Here is a 19899-nt window from a genome sequence, read left to right on the forward strand (position 1 = left end):
CCGCACCAGGCACCGATCAGGAACCTGTCGCCCTAGCACACCCTACACCTATCCCTTGCTAGGGAGCTGGGTGGTGCAGGCACTGGCCCCACCGCTGTACTAATACACACTAAGGAAAAACATAAACAGGGAAACACCACTTAGCTTTACTCTGTTGCACTTGCTCCTGGCAACAGAGTCCACCACCTGCATGCAGCTCTCCTCCTGAATTGCTGCCACCAAGCTCTGTCAGAGCTACAAGGAAATCCCCTATGACTCCTTTCACACCAGGGCTAAGACAGTGCTGCAAGGAACGCTCTCCAGCTCCTTCCTCCACTAAGGATGGTTGAAATGAACACTATCACCAACACTGATTGCAACACCTGTGACTCTTTTATAGCAGAGCCAGCAATCACACCTGCATTATAATCATGTGCACTTAACTAAAGAAACTAGAGTGCAATGACGCTCACCACCGGGGGCAAACTTAGAACAAGCTACACTACAGTGCAATAATCCTAATGGCCACCGGGGGCAAAAACCAACCTTAAGCACAGCTTAGGAAAAAAAAAGGTTACCTGTGCTTTTTATCAGTCCTGATCCAGCATGGATCATGACAATTACATTCCAGAGGTTTTCAATGGGGTTCAGATCTGGAGATTGGGCTGACTATGACAGGGATTTGATGTGGTGGTCCTTCATCCACACATTGATTGACCTAGCTGTGTGGCATGGCGCATTGTCCTGCTGAAAAACCAGTCCTCGGAGTTGGGGAACATTGCCTGAGCAGATGGAATCAACTGTTTTTCCAGGATAACCTTATATGCGGCTTGATTCATACGTCCTTCGCAAAGATTATGCTGCCCAATTCCCACCTTGCTGAAGCATCCCCAGATCATCACCGATCCTCCACCAAATTTCACAGTGGGTGCAAGACACTGTGGCTTGTACACCTCTCCAGGTCTCCGTCTAACCATTAGATGACCAGGTGTTGGGCAAAGCTGAAAATTAGACTGATCAGAGAAGATTACCTTACTCCAGTCCTCTATGGTATAATCGTTATGGTCTTTGGCAAACTTCAGCCTCGCTCTCCTTTGCTTCTCATTGATGAAAGGCTTTGTTCTACCTTTACATGACTTGAGCCCTGCCTCTAGGAGCCTGTTACGAACTGTTCTTGCCGTGCACTTCACCCCAGCTGCCATTTGCCATTCCTTTTTTAGATCACTTGATGTCATCCTGCGGTTGCTGAGTGACATTCGAATAAGATATCAGTCATCCCGGTCAGTGGACTGTCTTTTTCACCCTCTGCCGGTCTGTAACTTCGTTGTCCCCAATGTCTGCTGCTTGACCTTGTCGTAATGGATAGTCGTCTTAGAAATTTTTAGGATGGAGGCAACATGATTTTCACTGTATCTCTCTGCTAGTAAAGCCAGAATTAAGCCCTTCTTTTACTCACTCAAGACTTTTCTTTTCAACTCCCTTTGGCATGGTTAAAAGTTATTTTTTCAATCCTATTATTTTTGGGATATTACTAGCACTTGTTTTGCCATCCAGCTTGACCTATTGCAAGAAGATTGTGAACACCAGAGCAGGGATTTTTTATACTTTCCTTCGCTAAATAAGATTTGGTTCAGGTGCTCACCTAATTAGAAGCACATTTAGTAGAATGAGGTGTACTATGGTTGGAATTCAACTGACACTGGAATGGAATGGCTGTCAGGCATGTAGAGAAGCTGATTTTTATAAAACTGTGCAGTGGTCTCTTAATTTTTGCCACATCTGTACATGTATATGTACATGATATTGCCTAAGGGATTAAAGGGTCCCATCCACATGCCTCCCCACTCCTGATGTGACAGCAGAATGGCTAATTACATGCAAGGAATGAAAGAACCATCTGGTCTAATAATTTGACCTCCATGTTTCAGATCATATGTTCACCATCCTAGACACCAGACGTGACTATAATATATCCATACGTTGAGATGATAGTACATTTTTGTGGTTTCCCAAGACTGAAAATCATGGCATTTGAAACTACAGAAACAATTATGTCCCCCCCAATCAGAGATATATACATAGATAGTTTTGAAGTCGGATTGTTATAGAGATGACATTGAAATATTGCATTCCTATTGTGACAATCGCTGTCCCTAGTCAAGGTAGGAGATAACTAATCTACACTAGGTGCAATTATCTTCAGGTGTTTATTAGCACCACTTTTATAATGAGGATACACAAAAAGAAAGTTTGGTCTTCTTGAGACTATTGGCTTCCTTCTGATTTAATTATCTAAACGCATGGTCACTATCAGACTCTTAACAACAAAGTGGATATGTGAAACGTTCCAATAATCTTGTGTTACAGCGCTGTGGTAATGATGAACAAAACCTATATAAATACAATAGAGAGAACGTTGTTAGATGCTTATTAAGTATTTTCTCTCTTTTGATCTTTTTTATACTGTTATGAGAAATGTAAGTTCTTTATTGTTTCTATATGTGATACTGTCAAACTGATTAATTTTCCTTTTTTGTATAATTACCAAAAAGTTGGAATGCTGTGTAAAATGTGAAGAAAACCAGAATGACATAATTTGGAAATCTCTTATAGTTTATAGTCATAACAGAACATCGAACACAGATCAAAAGGTGGAAGTTACAATTTTTCCAAGAAAGGGCAGTAATTGCCTAATAAACAGGCAATTCTTGCACGTGTTGCGGCTGTCAAACAGCCGCGAGACATGCAGGCACGGGGATGAGGACATATTATTTGAGCACGCCAAAGACACTCGATTAGCACCCGAGCATGCCGGATAACACTTTATCCCACTATTCAGAACTTTAAGTAACGTGATAATACATTTAGTTTATAACGTTACCTTCCTTCCTGCCTCGTTATTATGGAGATTCATGGCTGCTCTAGCATCTTGTCCCGTTTCTAGCGCGTCCACAAACTGCTTGGAAATAGCTTCACCAAATCCTACATTATCACTGCAGCCTCCCCACAACCATCCTTGTCCACCTGTAGGAAAGAAGGTCAACTAGTAATATATTTATCTTGACTCAGAGGACTATCTTCAAAATGTACATGAATATCTGGACTTGCAGAATATATGATTTAGGAAAATCCCAATTTTATTTTAGTAGAAAAAAAAAACTTTACATGAAAAATATTCTCATATGATTTTAGGATAACTAGACGAAAACAAACAAGCATTTGGATGTACAGATGAAATGTAAAATAAACACTGTAATTGATGGGGACTTTCTATTATTCCCTGCAATATGAATCGCGCAAATAAGTGCACCTGATTTCAAAGGGAAATATTTTTTTTTTCACCAGAAAAATAGTATGATTCATTGCAGAAAATCCTTCATATAAAATCAAAGGGATTCATAGGTATAGAAAAGCCTTATAGACTTCTGTGTGTGTCATTTTATGGCTCTGTACAACTATGGATAATCTCCACACAAATATGGTGTACAATCCTTTTCCCTGTATATTTATTTATTTTCGAATAGTTTTGTCATTACATTTATGGTAGTTATAAAGAGAAAATACTAATGCATAAAGGGAAAAGATAACTAGACTTATAGTTTTACAGTCTGATTATGTGTAATAGAATATATAATAAAATATAATGACATATATAAAAATAAAATACATTTTAATATAATAAAGATATTACCATAAAAAAGAATGAAAAAGGTACAGCATATTTGAAGCCTTGAAAAAGAGCAGAAATTGCACTTGTGCCAGTAATTTATTTTGTTCCCATTCAATCATTGAATTCTGGATGACTAAGCCTGCTACTTTCCAGCATCCAGGGATCACAAACCATATAATTTGTCTGGGGACTATTACCAACATTACCCACCTAATATACATTTTTATTGCTCTTAATTGGCACACGTGCCCTTTCTGCTCTTGCTTCAAGGATTGAAATATACCTTTTTCATTCATTTTTTTATAATAATATTTTATTATATAATCTATTACACATCATATGTCTATGGTCTTTCTTCTTTTTTATTAGCTGTTTAGCGCGATAGTATTTATTCTTCTAGTTGCGGTATCTATCACCCTACTGGTGTCACACAGGACCCATTTCCTTGTCAGCAGCATCCAGCTTATCTTATTCCCAAAAATGTGTTTGAGTGCTAGTGTCTTATACCTTTCTCACGTCTGTACAGTATAAAGGGAAAGATGTGTAGAAAGCATTCTTGTAGACAATTGGAAGATCAGTTATATGATCAATTAGTTGCTGTAATTACTAGTGATTGATCTGATTATGATCCACAAAGCTTCATTCTAATGCATTAGAAGTAAATACTAATGAATTTTTGTTTTTTAATGAATTAGTTTTTTACCCAGTTGTCCATTCCTTGAATCATCACAACCACAGTTGTCAAAGTCTCCAAGGCTGCAGTTCCGTGTCAGGGTATACATCACACCGGCTGAGCTGATGGCATGTACAAAGGCAGTTTCTCGGTTTGCTGCAACAAAAAAAAACAATAGAAGGTTAGGATTATATGTTTATTATGTAACAATGTTATTCTCTGTAATTCTAGAACTAAATGTAAAACATATATATGGGAATTATATGGTTAATGAACTTTATACTTGCAGTCCACAATAATGATATCCACACCCTTGAACATTGAGACCATTACAATAAACAATGTACATTTGAAATGTTTGTTAGAAATATTACAATATGAATAACTTGTATAATTTAATATATCACACAGGTGTGATGTGCTTTTTCCATGATATATTGGGCTGTGTTCATATCACATTTGGTTCATATGACTGATGCATATGCTGAAGCAGCACAAGTACAAGGGACAAAGATAACATTGTTTATTGTCCAGAAAAGAAGAGCCACTGAGTCTATTTTACTTAGCATAGAAAAAAAGCATACATATACAAAATATTATACTCTTCAATAGAGATGAGCGACTTTGCCTCCGGGTGGGTCGAGTCGGGTTTCGGACCACCCAACTTTACCAAAAGTCGAGTCGGACGAAATCGGCCGACTATCGGCAAAAGTCGGAGTTCCGACCGAAACCCGACCCCAATGCAAGTCAATGGAGAATAAAAGTCGGCAGTGAGTGGAGGACAGTAAACACACCTACAGTGCCCATTTCAATGGCAACATCAATTCTTATTACTAAGGCCGGTTTCACATTAGCGCTTTTTAAGCGCACGCACGGCCGGGGGTAGCTCCGCCCCCGAGCCGGCTCTCTGCCCGGCGTGCCCGCCCCTTGCTTGTAGCGCCGCCTCCTAGCGGATAGCGGCGCCTGCGATCGGCGCACCCTATCTTTAGCATAGGGTGCGCAGATCGTGCGCAGGCCGTGCGCTAGTTGCGCTTTGACCTGCGCTGCGCACTTTTGACGGTGCGCCGTGCGCGCCAAAATCGAACTTTTCGGATTTTGGCGCGCACGGCGCACCGTCAAAAGTGCGCAGCGCAGGTCAAAGCGCAACTAGCGCACGGCCTGCGCACGATCTGCGCACCCTATGCTAAAGATAGGGTGCGCCGATCGCAGGCGCCGCTGTCCGCTAGGAGGCGGCGCTACAAGCAAGGGGCGGGCACGCCGGGCAGAGAGCCGGCTCGGGGGCGGAGCTACCCCCGGCCGTGCGTGCGCTTAAAAAGCGCTAATGTGAAACCGGCCTTAAGCTTGTCAACCTTAATTTACTGGGGGTTATTTGGCTAAAGTTGTGGGGGGGATACAGCCCAGTTAGGGAGGTGGAAAAACTGGCATATTGTCATGGTCCAGTCCGGAGTTTATCTTCTGCTGTCTTCACTCCGGACTGGTCATGCGGGGGTTAATCTCCTCAGCCTCGTTCTGGAGCTAGCTGGGCTATTTAAATCCCTCACAGCCTGCTGACCAGGGTTAGTGATAATGTAGTGAAACCTCCACCAGGGGGAGCTGGTGAGGGAAGAGAGGTTATACACTAAGAGCAGCAACCCTGAGCAACAGCACAGGTGCCACAGGTAACAAGAGAGAATAGTCAGACGAACCGAGTCAGAAACTAACAGGAGCAGACGTACCAGAAGGAGCAGCAATACACGTAGTCAAAATACCAAAGCCGAGAGTCAGAAAGCCAGAACATGAGCACGGGGTCCAAAACGTGAGACGAAATATGTGGTCGGGGTACAAGCCAGGAAGTCAGATGCCAGAGAGGGAACGTAACAGCAGAGACGAATACCAAGAGACGGGGTCAGAAATCAGTCCGGGTCATACACGTGAATATCAGTCAAAAGCAGGAGGATCACCAGGGTACAAGGGTCAGTGGCTCTAAACTGCAAGCTTGAGCTATCACTAACACTGGTCAGCAGGCTGTGAGGGATTTAAATAGCCCAGCTAGCTCCAGATCGAGGCTGAGGAGATTAACCCCCGCATGACCAGTCCGGAGTGAAGACAGCAGAAGATAAACTCCGGACTGGACCATGACACATATGTTGAGGTTTAGGCTGGACGTTCAGCAGCTGCAAATGGAGGAATTGGAGAAGTCGGAGGAAGAGGAGGACAAAGCAAGTCACTTTGCTGGCAACCTATGTGTCTTCAGGGGAAGGTGGTACAAAATCCTTTGAAATCCAGGCATGTCTCATTTTAATGAAGGTGAGATCACCTATATTTTGGGTCGACAGCCGGGTCCTTCTTGCTGTCAGGATTGATCCAGCAGCACTGAAGACTCTTTCTGATAGCACACTACCAGCAAGGCAAGCAAGCTCCTGTAAGGCATATTGTGCCAATTCAAGCCAGATGTCCAGTTTACAGGCCAAGTAGTCAAAGGGGAATGAACTGTGAGGGAGAACATCGATAGGGGAGGAGAGGTAATTTTGAACCATAGTTGACAACTGCTGTCTCCTGTCTGCTGCAATCGATTCAGTATTACCAGTTGTGTGAGCTGTGCTCGAGAAATCAGTCCACAACATGGTCATGAAACCCGTCTCCAACGCCACTTCGGCTGTGTGCACCACGAACGCCTCTTCCATGTTGCTCAGTACGGCTCGTGGCAGAACCTGCACCGCTGCTGTGTGCTGGGAATGCCTCTAACAAACGGTTTACCAGAGTTGCTTGTTTGTTCGCCAATATTAGCTCTAGGTTCTCCTGTGGCATGATGTTCTGTAATTTGCCTTTATAGCGTGGATCGAGGATGCTGGTCAACCAGTAGTCGTCATCCTTCATAATTTAGCCAATGCGGGGGTCCCTTTTTAGGATCCGCAAGAGATAATCACACATGTGGGCCAATGTTCCAGGTGTCAATGATGCACTTCCAGTGGTGGGTGGAGGAGCACATTCTGCCAAATCCACATCCCTCCAGTCACGCACAAACCCTGTACCTAACCTTGGCAAACCAACATTTTCTCTTGCCCCGAGAAGCATCCTCCTCCCCAAAATAATCATCCCCCTCCTCCTCCTCTTCCTCTTCTTCCTCCACCTCGTCCAGGACAGTTCCCTGAGCAGACAATGCCTGACTGTCATCAAGGCTTCCCTCTTCCTCCTCCTCCTCCTCCGCTGCAGACGCCTGATCCTTAATGTGCGTCAAAGTTTGCATGAGCAGACGCATAAGTGGGATGCTCAAGCTTATGATGGCGTTGTCTGCGCTTACCAGCCGTGTGCATTCCTCAAAACACTGAAGGACTTTACAGAGGGCTTTCAGCTTTGACCACTGCACACCCGACAACTCGATGTCTGCCCTCAAACTGCCTGTCGTGTATATTCCCACAAATGCATTACAGCCTGCCTCTGTTCTCACAGCCTCTCAACCATGTGCATGGTGGAGTTCCACCTTGTTGCAACGTCTATGATTAGGTGGTGCTTGGGGAGGTGGAGCGATCACTGCAGCCTCTGCATACGACTGGAGTATACGGGTGAGCGATGGATGTGCGAGCACAGTCTTCGCACCTTATGGAGCAGGGCTGGTAACTCCGGATAATTATTTATGAAGCACTGCACCACCAGGTTCAAGGTGTGAGCCAGACAAGGTATGTGTCTGAGTTTTGCCAGGGCTATGGCCGCAACAAAATTACGTCTGTTATCACTGACTACTAGTGTTGAGCATTCCGATACCGCAAGTATCGGGTATCGGCCGATACTTGCTGTATCGGAATTCCGATACCGACTTCCGATATTTTTTTTTAATATCGGAATTCGGCATCGGAATCGGAAGTTCAGTTGATTGACAGCCTGACGTCATCATGATGCGCGGTGTGTGCGCATCATGATGCGCCGTCATTTCGGGCCTTCCGGGGGTCTCTGCCGGCCTGCCGGGGGGCTGTGCCGGCCTGCCGGGGGGCTGTGTGGACTGCCCGGGGTCTGTACCGGCCTGCCGGGGGGCTGTGCCGGCCTGCCGGTGGTCTGTGCACCCTGTGGGGGTCTGTACCGGCCTGCCGGGGGGCTGTGCCGGCCTGCCGGTGGTCTGTGCACCCTGTGGAGGTCTGTACCGGCCTGCCGGGGGGCTGTGCCGGCCTGCCGGGGGGCTGTGCTGATGTCCGGGGGTCTGTGCAAGCATCGTCCGATGGGACTACAAGTCCCATCTGGCGATGCCTGCTACCATGACAGTGATTGACACATTAGCCAATGATGGGACAGTAGTAGTCCCATCATCCGGCTAATGTGTTAAATGTTAAAAAAAAAAAATACTACATACATACTACATGCTACATACATACTACATGCTACATACATACTACATATATACTACATACATACTACATACATGCTACATACATGCTACATACATGCTGCATGCTACATACATACCACATACATACTACATACATACTACATACATACTACATGCATGCTACATGCATGCTACATACATACATGCATGCTACATACATACTACATGCATGCTACATACATACCACATGCTACATACATACTACATACATACTACATACTACATATATACTACATGCATGCTACATACATACTACATGCTACATACATACCACATACATGCTACATACATACTACATATATACTACATACATACTACATACATACTACATGCATACTACATGCATACTACATGCATGCTACATACATACTACATGCATGCTACATACATACTACATGCTACATACATACCACATACATACTACATACATACTACATACTACATATATACTACATGCATGCTACATACATACTACATGCTACATACATACTACATGCTACATACATACCACATACATGCTACATACATACTACATATATACTACATACATACTACATACATACTACATGCATGCTACATACATACTACATGCTACATACATACCACATACATACTACATACATACTACATACATACTACATGCTACATACATACTACATGCATGCTACATACATACTACATGCTACATACATACCACATACATACCACATACATGCTACATACATACTACATGCATACTACATGCATACTACATACATACTACATGCATGCTACATACATACTACATGCTACATACATACCACATACATACTACATACATACTACATACATACTACATGCTACATACATACTACATATATACTACATGCATGCTACATACATACTACATGCTACATACATACCACATACATACTACATACATGCTACATACATACTACATATATACTACATGCATGCTACATACATACTACATATATACTACATGCATGCTACATACATACTGCATGCTACATGCATGCTACATACATACTACATACATACTACATGCTACATACATACCACATATATACTACATACATACAATACATTCATACAATACATACATAGACATACAGTACATATAACATAGAGTAACATACTTACCAATACTTGTCACATTGTTCCCCGAAGCCATTGTCTTTTCCGGAATAAATATTAACATAACAAACCACAAAAATACTCACCCACGATCCGAAGCAGTCCACGAGTGTGTCCCACGACGATCTTGGGTAGAGAACTGCAGCATCAGATGATGCTGCCGTTCTCTACGGGCTGCAGGAATCCAATGACGGAAGGTAGGTATCCTTCCGCACTGTATTCCTCCGCCACTTAAAAAAAAAAAAGTCCCTAGTCTCACTTTATGCCATTGCTGTGTGGGAATTTCCCACACAGCAATGGCATAAAGTGAGACTAGGGACTTTTTTTTTAAGTGGCGGAGGAATACAGTGCGGAAGGATACCTACCTTCCGTCATTGGATTCCTGCAGCCCGTAGAGAACGGCAGCATCAGCTGATGCTGCAGTTCTCTACCCAAGATCGTCGTGGGACACACTCGTGGACTGCTTCGGATCGTGGGTGAGTATTTTTGTGGTTTGTTATGTTAATATTTATTCCGGAAAAGACAATGGCTTCGGGGAACAATGTGACAAGTATTGGTAAGTATGTTACTCTATGTTATATGTACTGTATGTCTATGTATGTATTGTATGAATGTATTGTATGTATGTAGTATATATGTGGTATGTATGTAGCATGTAGTATGTATGTAGTATGTATGTAGCATGCATGTAGCATGCAGTATGTATGTAGCATGCATGTAGTATATATGTAGTATGTATGTAGCATGCATGTAGTATATATGTATGAATGTATGTAGCATGTAGTATGTATGTAGTATGTATGTGGTATGTATGTAGCATGTAGTATGTATGTAGTATGTATGTAGCATGCATGTAGTATGTATGTAGTATGTATGTAGTATATATGTAGTATGTATGTAGCATGTAGTATGTATGTAGCATGCATGTAGTATATATGTAGTATATATGTAGCATGTATGTAGTATGTATGTGGTATGTATGTAGCATGTAGTATGTATGTAGCATGCATGTAGTATATATGTAGTATGTATGTAGTATGTATGTAGTATGTATGTAGTATATATGTAGTATGTATGTAGCATGTAGTATGTATGTAGCATGCATGTAGTATATATGTAGTATATATGTAGCATGTATGTAGTATGTATGTGGTATGTATGTAGCATGTAGTATGTATGTAGCATGCATGTAGTATATACGTAGTATGTATGTAGCATGTAGTATGTATGTAGCATGCATGTAGTATATATGTAGTATGTATGTAGCATGTAGTATGTATGTAGCATGCATGTAGTATATATGTAGTATGTATGTAGCATGTAGTATGTATGTAGCATGCATGTAGTATATATGTAGTATGTAGCATGTAGTATGTATGTAGCATGCATGTAGTATATATGTAGTATGTAGCATGTAGTATGTATGTAGCATGCATGTAGCATGTACTATGTATGTAGCATGCATGTAGTATATATGTGTTATGTATGTAGCATGTAGCATGCATGTAGCATGCATGTAGTATGTATGTAGTATGTATGTAGTATATATGTGGTATGTATGTAGCATGTAGTATGTATGTAGCATGTAGTATGTATGTAGCATGCAGTATGTATGTAGCATGCATGTAGTATATATGTAGTATGTATGTAGTATATATGTAGTATGTATGTTGCATGTAGTATTTATGTAGTATGAATGTAGCATGTATGTAGCATGTATGTAGTATGTAGTATGAATGTAGCATGTATGTAGTATGCATGTTGTATGTATGTAGCATGTAATTTTTTTTTTTTTTTTTTTTTACATTCAACACATTAGCCGGATGATAGGACTATTACTGTCCCATCATTGGCTAATGTGTCAATCACTGTCATGGTAGCAGGCATCGCCCGATGGGACTTGTAGTCCCATCGGACGATGCCTGCACAGACCCCCGAAGCCTGCACAGACCACCGGCAGGCCGGCACAGCCCCCCGGCAGGCCGGCACAGCCCCCCGGCAGGCCGGCACAGCCCCCCGGAGCCTGCACAGACCACCGGCAGGCCGGCACAGCCCCCCGGCAGGCCGGCACAGCCCCCCCGGAGCCTGCACAGCCCCCCGGCAGGCCGGCACATCCCCCCGGCAGGCCGGCACAGCCCACCGGAGCCTGCACAGACCACCGGCAGGCCGGCACAGCCCCCCGGCAGGCCGGCACAGACCACCGGAGCCTGCACAGACCCCCTGGCAGGCCGGCACAGCCCCCCGAAAGGCCCGTACAGACCCCAGAGAGGCTGTACAAGGGCAGGAAAGGGTTTTTCTTATTCCGATACCGGAAGTCCCATAGACTTGAATGGGACTTCTGGTATCGGAATCGGCGATACCGATACTTTTTTTAAAGATCGGCCGATACCATCCGATACGATACTTTGAAGTATCGGACGGTATCGCTCAACTCTACTGACTACCTTACCTGGCTCAAGATGTAGACTGCCCAGCCATGACTCAGTTTCTCGCTGCAAGTAGTCGGCCAGTACCTCCGCGGTGTGTCTGTTGTCGCCCAAGGACATCATTTTTAAAACAGTCTGCTGACGCTCAACACTAGCTGTTTGACAGTGGGACACCTCGTGTGCAACACTGGCAGCTGCGGATGGAGTGCTCGTGCGACTGCGCTCTGTCGACTAGCTTTCGCTTCTGGAGGAGGAGGAGGCGGAGGGTCGAACGCCTACAGCCAACTGTTGCCTATACTGTGGGCTAGGCAGCACTGTCCCACTTCTGCTGTCCCCTGTGGACCCTGTATCCACCACATTCACCCAGTGTGCAGTGATGGACACGTAACGGCCCTGATAGTTTGAGTGCATGGACAATGCGATCTTTCACTTGCAGGTGGAGGGCAGGGATGGCTTTTCTAGAAAAGAAGAGCCGACTGGGTAGGTCATAGCGTGGGACAGCGTAGGCCATGAGCTCACGGAACGCTGCGCTTTCAAACAAACGGAAGGGCATCATCTCTAATGAGATCAGTTTGGCAATGTAGGCGTTCAAAGCCAGTGTACGCAGATGAGAGGATGAGTACTTTCTTGTCCTACTCAGAGTATCTGCTAGGGTGAGCTGGACTTGAGAGCTGCATATGGGGAAACTAGCGGTGTACATGGCGCACTGAGAGGGGGTTGGTGATGGTGATGGTGGGGATGGCCTAGATGATGCAGTCTTTCATTGGAAAAACATTGTGATTCCCTGACTGCTTTGGCCTTGCGACGACACCTCAACATTTCTTGCTGGTGGTGTGCTAACCGGTGGGCTTACAGTGGGGGAAGCGATGTATTGTTACTGGCTACCTTCAGTCGGAGCAGGTGCATGTTTGCTACCTGAGGTTTTGTAGTCCGTCCACGCTTGCAAGATCATGGTGTTTACATGTCTAAGCATGCAACTGGTTTTCAAATTTCGGAGATTTTTCCCTCGGCTAAAAGTCCATCCGCACTTCTTACAGATAACCTTTGCCTCATCAATAGGATTCTGGTAAAAAAAGTGCCACACTGCACTCTTCCAACTATGGGAAAAATTTTCAAAGCTTGCACGCTGTGCTAATTTGATCGTCTGGCCAAGCTGTCCTGCAACTCTTTTTGTTTTTTTAACACGTTTTTAGACTGCTACGGGCCTGCCAGATAACCACAGCTGCGATGTTGATGCCTGCTGCGGATCCTCCTCCTCTTCTGAGCTATTGCCAGTGGCAGCCTCTTCCCCCAATGGATGCCAATCTGGGTCAACAACTAGGTCATCCATCACCTCCTCTTTAATTTCATCTGCACCTTCCTCTGTGTCACCGTGTAAGGTGGTATAGTATGCAGGAAGGGGCACCTGAGTTTCATCAGGGTCACAATCTGGCTCAGTAGGCTGCAAAGGCAATGCAGTGCTCTGGGTGAATGTACCAGCAGAATCATATAGCACTGGCTGTGCATCAGTGGACTCCGTGTCATATTCATCTTGGACTGTGGAATTCAGGATTTCACTTGATAACTTAAGGCCCCTTTACATTTAGCGATGCACCAGTGATCCCAACCATGATATGACCCGGTCAGGATCACTGGTGCATCGCTAAATGGTCGCTAGTGAGCTGCCAAACAGGCAGATCTTACGAGCGATGCAGCAGCGGTCGCACTTACCTTTCAGACGCGGCGAGGGTGACGTTTTCCGCCTGCGTCCATGGCTCGCTTGTCAGTGCCAGCAGGAAGCCGAAGACGAGAAATGGACCAGGCTGATCTCGCGCGATCAGCGATAGCCAGCGGGGGAGCCGGTCAGAGGTAAGTATCACATGTAGCGATATCGCTAGCAATATCGCTGCTGCGTCACAAAAATGGGTGACGCTTTAGCAATATTGCTAGCGATATCGCTATGTGTAAAGCCCCCTTTAGGCATGGTATGTGAAAAGAGCTCCAGGGAGTAATCTGAAGTGTGGCCTGCCGCATCCTTCACTTTTGGTGTGGGTGAAGAACACAAGAAAAGATGTTGTTCCTGACCAGGAGCCTGCACTGACGACTCAGTGCTTGCAGTTTTTGAAACTTCAGAAGAGGAGGCGATAGAGCTGGAGGCTGTTTCGGCAATGTAAGCCAAAACCTGTTCCTGATGCTCCAGCTTTAAAAGCGGTTTGCCTACTCCGAGAAAAGGGAGCCTTCCAGGCCTTCTGGAGCCAGATGATGATGCAGGCTCAACACCTCCTGCCTTAGGTGCTATTGTGCTTTTGGCACTACTACCAGATGCACCACCACCAGCAGTACCAGCTGCCCCCCCACCCACGTCTGCGGCCTCTTCCACCATACTTCCTCATGTTTGGGAAAATGTACCAAAAATACCAGCAGATATATGGTACTGTATGAGGAGCTTACAGCTGTATACGGTGTAGGGAAAAAAATCTCAGTATATATTTCCGGATTCACACACAGATGCTCACTCAGTATGTATTTGACCGTAATACAAACAGCAGATGTCATGATCCAAGGTGGATCTGACAAGTAAATGGACAAAGTGAACTTTTTTCCTTTGGCTTGGTGCCAAAGTGTGGTGTGATTGCCCCCGGTGGCCATTAGAATTATTACACATGGTGTTGTTCATTCTAAGTTGCCCCGGTGGTGGTGAGCGGTAGTGCACTTTAGTTTCTTTGGTTTAATGTGCACGTAATTATAAAACAGGTGTGATACTCTATAAAAGAGTGTCAGGTGTGTTTGATCACGGTTGGTGATATTGATAGTTCATCATTTGGGAAGCAAGCTTGGGTGATGAAGGAGCTGAATGAGAGTCCTGGGCAGCCCAGCCAGAGGGGTTGAGTCAGCTATTGAGTCTGCATGGAGTGCTGGCATGGATTGGTGGAGTCCAACGATGTGGTCTGCAAGAAGGGCTGGCATGGCGTGGTGGAGTCGCAGTTTATGGTGTCAGCAGGAAGTGCTTGCATGGCTTGGTGGAGTGGCGACTATGGTGAGAGTTGCACTCAGCATGCTGGACTTGGTTGCTGAAAACTGGACTCAAGCATGCTTGACTTATTGGCAGAAAAGTTGGACTCAAGCATGCTGGACTTTTTGGCAGAAGCTGGACTCATCTTTGGGACTCTGTTTACTGGGCAGCTGCAACTGGTGGTGGACTCTGCTCCAAGGCTGCACTAGGGTGATGGATCCGGTTATGGTGATGGATCCGGTTGGAGGAGAAGATGCACGCAGGTGGTGGGCTCTGTTGCTAGGAGCGTACGCAACAGAGCAAAGCTAAGTGGTTCCCCTGTATTGTCATTTTCCCTTATGTGTGTTTAGTGCAGTGGTGGGATTAGTTTCCGCACCAACCAATTCCCTAGTGAGGGTTTAGGTGCAGGGAGAGTCAAGGTTTGAGGTACGCGTGCGTCGCCGGGTGCGGAACCGGCATAGGGAACGTTAGGAGTGCAGGGACACTGGCTCAGGGGAGTACAGGAGGTCTCCACGTCCCTATTCCCTATCGCAGGGCCCACCATTGTTATTGTTACCCAGGTTTCCCCTTTATTATTTAAATTCGCCTTACTGGAGGCGGGGTTTCCAGACTACTGTATTTATAACTTGTATCACCTAAATTCGCCAGTTGGAGGCGGTGTATCCAGCTGCACGTTTTATTATTTAAATTCGCCCTACTGGAGGTGGTGTATCCAGGGTCACGCGTGTCATGGGTTCGCCTTGCGGTACTTGCTGTGTCCAGACACACGTGACCGTGACAGCAGATATACGGTACTGTATGAGGAGCGTACAGCTGTATACAGTGTAGGGGAAAATTTAAATCTCTGTAATTATTTCCGGAGTCACACACAGATAGTCAGCATGCATTTGTCCGTGATACCAGCCGATACAGGGTAGTGTGTGAGGAGTGTACAGCTCTATACTGTGTGGGAAAAAATGAACGGTCGGTAACTGTGCAGGAAAAAAGAATAAAAGTATTAGTGCTGTGTAAAAAGCAGTCTGCACAGCAGTGTACACACAGCAATTCAGCTATCAGGTAGCCTAATAACCAGCGCTGCAGCACACAAGAAAATCCTCCCCTGTCACTGCACACTAACTGTACAGCACAATTGCTATCAGCATAAGCACATAAGAACTTCTTATATCTTTACAGCCCTAACTCTCTCCCTACTGATAAACAGCAACCTCTCCCTACTGTTAAGTTCGGCAGAAGTAAAATGGAGGTCGGCAGTCTGGGCTTTTATAGACACTCTGACGCCCCTCAAAGCAAGCCAATCACTGCAATGCCCTTCTCTACGATGGTGGTGGACGCTGCACAAGTCACCTTGTTGCCCACAGTGTACATCCTTGCTCATTGGCTGAAAAAAACCTGCAAGCATTCTGGGAAATCCGACTTTGGTGCTCGTTTTGCCGACCGCATAGCCGACTTCACGCTATGGTTGGGTTTCGGTGTAGGCGAAACCCGACTTTGGCATAAGTCGGCAACTTATGAATCTGGCCAACCTGTTTCGCTCAACTCTACTCTTCTATATTAAAATTGCAACACCAGCAAGAAAAAAGTATAGGATGGATAGAAATGTTAATGGTATGCACATTATGAAAAAAAATCGAAAAAACATTTTTCAAAACACCTCAATGTATTCAGTATCAAGTATGTGTCACACATGCACTTTGACACCTTGGAATACTATATATGGGGTGACTAATAGATTATTCCCATAATAAAAGTCATACTGTGGCTCAAAACCTAAAAATAAATAAACTTTTCAGATTCAATCAATTTCCTAAAGTGGCTGCTACTTCAGATATGACCCTCTAAAAATCTGCTTGCTAGAGTCTTTTGCCTTCCTGGTTGGTCCTGGGGTTCTTTTGTCACAGGTTGCACATGCTCAGTAGATACCTGCTATGTTCTAGCAGTCTCACTGTGCGGTCCATACAGTGCCCGCATGGTTACGCTGTCCTCACTGCACAGGGTGGAGAGGGGTACCATGTGCCTGCTGCCGTGAAACAGCTATCCTCTCAGACTGTGCTGCTTGGTTGTATAATAGAAGCAGAGGAGCGAGCATATAACTCTAAGTCACTAAACCTCTAATGGTTTTTCTCATTAAAAGTATAAATATTTTTGTCCATATTACTTACAATGGTCACCCCATACCTATTTATACAGTATAAATGCAACTGGGCCTTTACCTGCACACACTGGGAAAATATATCTAAGACACATATAAAATTCTTCAGTGGAGGATTATAAATCTTTACCTGGGGTGGTGGAGAGAGGACAGAAATACATTTACTGATATAACTATTTATACATATTAATTTGGTTAGTTATTTCATTATATATTGCCATGATGATGTCTCCTCCTGTCAGCTCAGCTCCTTTTGCCAATAGCAGATAGCAGAGTAGATTGGAAACTAATGTCAGCTGGGTACAGGAGAGTGCAGGTAGTCTGGACAAAGAAGAAGAGCTTATGGGAAATGTAGTTTACAGTAGTCACTTGGTCAGCCCTGAAGGACTGCCCACTTTACACTGAGCAGAAAGGCACAGCTATGGAGACGTTGGAGCCAGAAATAATAGTAAGAATGTAGTCAATGAGCATCTGAAAGCAATGGTTGAATTACTTCAGTGAGGTAAAAAATAATAAATTCTGGTATAATCCCTTTAATGGTTGACTGACGAATGTTCAGCCATGTTGAATGCACTTGGGCACGCAAATCAAGATCCACTTCTGTCAGTTATCGGAGATGCTGCAAGTCATAGTAGCACATTTAGGCCATGTGTGCTACTCACAATAGCACGAGCAAAATGAGGCTTGGCGTTGTGTTGCTGAAAAAAATTGAAAAAAGGCTGCAGGGACACTTTCACATTCTCCCATGAAAGCATCTTTATGACGCTGCCCAACATGGTCCTCAGACAGAAGTCCAACTATCATTATGTTCAAAACAAAAGTGGGAAGCATGTCTGAAGACGATAGACCTCCATTCCAACCTCCATTGCCATCTTATTTTGCACCATGAAATCATTGGCATAGGGTCAATGAAAAGGTTTTCACGAGTGAACGTCATACTGGTCTTACTCCTGGGATTATGGTATGGGGTTTTGTACTGTACAGTAGATGGACCCCTCTAGTCTTTATTATAGGTACACTAACAGCTCTGTGATACATTAATTTGTTTGTGGATCCAATGGTACGGCAGTCTCTCCAAAGTGTCCCAGGAACTGTTTTTTAAGGCAATGCCCGACCAAATGTTGCTCATGCAGACAACCATTAACCTTACTGATAATCTGCCAAGGCGTGTGTATTTCTGGTCATCATACTCTATACTGAAAAAAATTGAGATGTTTTGAAAATTTTGCTTTAATTATTTTATCATTTGCTTATCATTACCATGTCTATCCTGCGATTTACAGAATTCTGCAACTTTTCCTTCTTGGTGACGCAATTTCAATATTGAGGACTGTACTGTATTTTATTTAAAAGGAAGCCAGATGTCAAGCTGATTTAAATGTACAGAGTGGGCCATTTACACTGTGTGCAGAATTATTAGGCAAATGAGTATTTTGATCACATCATCCTTTTTACACATGTTGTCCTACTGCAAGCTGTATAGGCTTGAAAGCAAACTGCCAATTATGTAAATCAGGTGATTTGCATCTCTGTAATGAGGAGGGGTGTGGTCTAATGACATCAACACCCTATATAAGGTGTGCTTAATTATTAGGCAACTTCCTTTCCTTTGGCAAAATGGGTCAGAAGAAAGATTTGACGGACTCTGAAAAGTCAAAAATTGTGAGATGTCTTGCAGAGGGATGCAGCAGTCTTGAAATTGCCAAACTTTTGAAGCGTGATCACCGAACAATCAAGCGTTTCATGGCAAATAGCCAACAGAGTCGCAAGAAGCGTGTTGATAAAAAAAGGTGCAAAATAACTGCCCATGAATTGAGGAAAATCAAGTGTCAAGCTGCCAAGATGCCATTTGCCACCAATTTTGCCATATTTCAGAGCTGCAACGTTACTGGAGTTTCAAAAAGCACAAGGTGTGCCACACTCAGGGACATGGCCAAGGTAAGGAAGGCTGAAAAATGACCACCTTTGAACAAGAAACAAGATAAAACGTCAAGACTGGGCCAAGAAATATGTTAAGACAGATTTTTGTAAGGTTTTATGGACTGATGAAATGAGAGTGACTCTTGATGGGCCAGATGGATGGGCCCGAGGCTGGATGAGTAAAGGGTAGAGAGTTCCACTCCGACTCAGACACCAGCAAGGTGGAGGTGGGGTACTGACTGGTATGGGCTGGTATCATCAAAGATGAACTTGTGGGACCTTTTCGGGTTGAGGATGGAGTGAAGCTCAACTCCCAGACCTTCTGCCAGTTTCTGGAAGACAGCTTCTTCAAGCAGTGCTACAGGAAGAAGTCGGTATCGTTCAAACAAAACATGATTTTCATGCAGGACAATGCTCCATCACATGCATTCAAATACTCCACGGCGTGGCTGGCCAGTAAAGGTCTAAAAGAAGAAAAAATAATGACATGGCCCCCTTGTTCACCTGATCTGAACCCCATAGAGAACCTGCGGTCCCTCATAAAATGTGAGATCTACAGGGAGGGAAAACTGTTATGAATGAGGAAAAAACAAAAA

At 44.3% G+C, this 19899-nt stretch overlaps 1 protein-coding gene across 1 annotated transcript in view; it reads right to left on the reverse strand.

Moving 5' to 3' along the window:
* The window catches only part of WNT8B (Wnt family member 8B), an 85264-nt gene that overhangs the window by 22151 nt on the left and 43214 nt on the right, over positions 1-19899 (reverse strand). Inside the window, exons 6-7 of the mRNA XM_073585942.1 lie at positions 4353-4478; positions 2861-3003 (exon numbers count right to left, since the gene is read on the reverse strand). Coding sequence (XP_073442043.1) covers positions 2861-3003; positions 4353-4478 — 269 coding nt within the window. The remainder of the gene's footprint in view (positions 1-2860; positions 3004-4352; positions 4479-19899) is intronic.

This window comes from Dendrobates tinctorius, unplaced genomic scaffold (assembly GCF_039654945.1).
Source record: "Dendrobates tinctorius isolate UK_male_01 unplaced genomic scaffold, ASM3965494v1 ptg000089l, whole genome shotgun sequence".
Lineage (NCBI taxonomy): Eukaryota > Metazoa > Chordata > Amphibia > Anura > Dendrobatidae > Dendrobates > Dendrobates tinctorius.